At 42.2% G+C, this 2541-nt stretch overlaps 1 protein-coding gene across 4 annotated transcripts in view; it reads left to right on the top strand.

The window, feature by feature from the left end:
• g3bp2a (G3BP stress granule assembly factor 2a) overlaps window positions 1-2470 on the top strand; it is a 10896-nt gene extending 8426 nt beyond the window's left edge. For 2 of the 4 annotated variants that reach the window (XM_032529480.1, XM_032529496.1), the window contains 2 exons: window positions 62-189; window positions 1303-2470. In XM_032529480.1, the coding sequence (XP_032385371.1) occupies window positions 62-189; window positions 1303-1584 (410 nt within the window). In that variant the 3' untranslated portion in view covers window positions 1585-2470. The remainder of the gene's footprint in view (window positions 1-61; window positions 190-1302) is intronic. The other 2 variants (XM_032529502.1, XM_032529488.1) reach the window with 1 other exon arrangement.
• The last annotated feature ends 71 nt before the right edge of the window (window positions 2471-2541 follow it).

A 2541-nucleotide genomic window follows, 5' to 3' on the forward strand; every position in this document is an offset into this window, starting at 1 on the left:
TTTTTTTTTTTTTAAGTGAATAATTATTAGTTAAATTTACTTTTTTCTTTTTTTTTTCCAGCATATGGAAATGTTGTGGAGCTGCGGATCAACACCAAGGGCGTTGGTGGGAAGCTGCCCAACTTTGGATTTGTGGTCTTTGATGACTCTGAACCTGTGCAAAGAATCCTTGGGGCCAAGGTACAAGGGGCATGTATTAAAATTTCATTACCCCCTTTGGTGGTGGTTTGGTGACACACATTTCTACTTCAAGTCTATAATGTGGCAATGTAACCCTAGAGATAAACCCCTACAGGAAATACCTTGTCTGTTACAATACACATGTTAACTTTGTTTCACGTTGTCATGTCAGTACAAATCAGGCTCTTACCCTGATATCTAAGGCTGTGATCAGACCAACTATAGTTACAAAAAAACAAACAAAAAGCACAAAGCAGTTTGACGCCACTATACAGCAGTTTATACTGCTTTGAAGTAGGAGCCTACTACCCTGGAAATCTGTCACTGTTAGCAAAAAGTTTCACCAAACAGTAGATTGGCGCAACGCTAATAAACGCCTGTCAAAGGATTTTTCACTGGAACTTTTGATTGGTAGGCACAGTGCATTCATTGATGACTGAATTGTGCTGTTGAGCCAGATCAACTTTTTTTTTTCCCTTAACCTCTCTTGTGGTGGAAACTCGCTGGACTCAAAGGCATGAGGATTTGGTCTCTCACAATAAATATCCCAGCCCAAAAGGCAGCTGACACTCAAATGTATAGAAAATCTTTATACCAGTGTACAAAGTAAGTGCCCTATGAATGTGATATGTCAATAACCAAACTTATCTGTTGTCACAATGATAAACTGAGGTAAACTGTAAAAAGTAATCAAACAGGAATTTGTGCTTGCATGTTTTTGATTGACCAATGCATCATCTTGTTGTAGGACGTTCCACTGCTGCAAAGGTTTAGCCAGGTTTCACTTTTTTGCCAAATTAGGCTGCATTTATTTGTAGGTTCCTGCATTGGCATCCCAATTGCAACATCAGATTGGCCTCATTCTAAATAAGGGGACTCCTTTTTTTCACGTAGCGCTAAAGTCAGCCTGAACACAACTTTAGAGATGAAATAGTTTGACTGTCAGGGACACTGAACTTGTCAGGTCAGACCATTGTGACACAGCAGTGCTTACATGGGGTCGGGGGCAGATTGACAAACTCATGTGTGCAAACCAGGTAATGATGTGGGTTGTGAAATTGATTAAGGAAATATTCAGTCCAGGTATCCCCCACTGTAGTAACTGTACTCTTCTCCCTGCAGCCCATCATGTTTCGAGGCGAGGTGCGTCTGAATGTGGAAGAAAAGAAGACTAGGGCGGTGCGTGAACGAGAGACCCGCGGCGGAGGAGACGACCGTCGGGACATGAGGCGCAACGACCGGGGCCCTGGAGGTTCCAGAGGCATCGTGGGAAGTGGAATGATGCGAGAACGGGACGGCAGGGGACCACCACCGCGAGGCGGCATGGCCCCGAAACCTGGCATGGGATCCGGAAGAGGCTCTGGTGGCCAGGGAGAGGGTCGCTTCACAACCCAGCGCCGCTGAGAAGAGCACCACATGCAGTGTGGAAGTAGTACCGCGTTCTTCATCTTCAACCGTTCTCGTTAACGAAAAGAAATCTTCATGTATAAACGCATAAATTTGTTTTGTTTTATTTTAATTTTTGTTTGTTCCCTCTTTGCTTTGGAATGTGACACAGCCTGTCAACCTTTGTTTGTGAAATAGACAAAACAAAATAAGCAAACAAAATATTCACTTATTAGTTGTGAGCTGAGCATCCTTTTCAGGTATCTCAAGAATTCACAAACTTTAATTTGTAAATTTGTGAAAAAAGGCGAACCAACCAGGAGTAATCTGCCACATTAGGAGGGACTGATGGGACTTTTAACTACGATAATACAGCCCATCATTTGGAAAAGAGATTATATGCCTTGACTTAACTGGGGCGCTGCTTCACAAAATCCCTCTATTGCACATTTTATATGGTAGTATTCTGCCTGTTGCTGTTGGAAAAGAGTGAGAAGCAAAATTTGTGCAGTTCCAGGGGAAAAGCTTGCCTTTTACTTTTTTCCTTTTGAGAGACCACTGCTTCAAAATTGCATAATGCGCTCATCAATATGCACTAATGGGTACTTTTTGTCGTATTACGTTGACATCCATGCTCGGAATGCAGCTGGAGAGACCTGTTTTGTCTCAAAGCGATACGACTTTTCGGGGCAGGCCTCGCTCACAGCCTGTCTGCTGTGACAATGTACTTTTCACACTTTTGACCCGAAACTACGCTTCAATTACTGGCTGGATGGACAAGATGACAAGCAAATCTGCATTATATTTTTCCTCATTTATAAATTGAATAAAAATATAAAAAAGCTCTAATCCTGGACTTTCACCAAATGAGTGGGGGGACAAAGGATACACAAGAAACGAAGTTGAACATATAAGAGTGGTGGCTCACTCTGTTTTTTCTTTTGATTCCAAGTTTGTTTTTCTCCATGTGTTTTT

The sequence above is a fragment of the Etheostoma spectabile genome, chromosome 2, assembly GCF_008692095.1.
Source record: "Etheostoma spectabile isolate EspeVRDwgs_2016 chromosome 2, UIUC_Espe_1.0, whole genome shotgun sequence".
NCBI classification, from domain to species: Eukaryota; Metazoa; Chordata; class Actinopteri; order Perciformes; family Percidae; genus Etheostoma; species Etheostoma spectabile.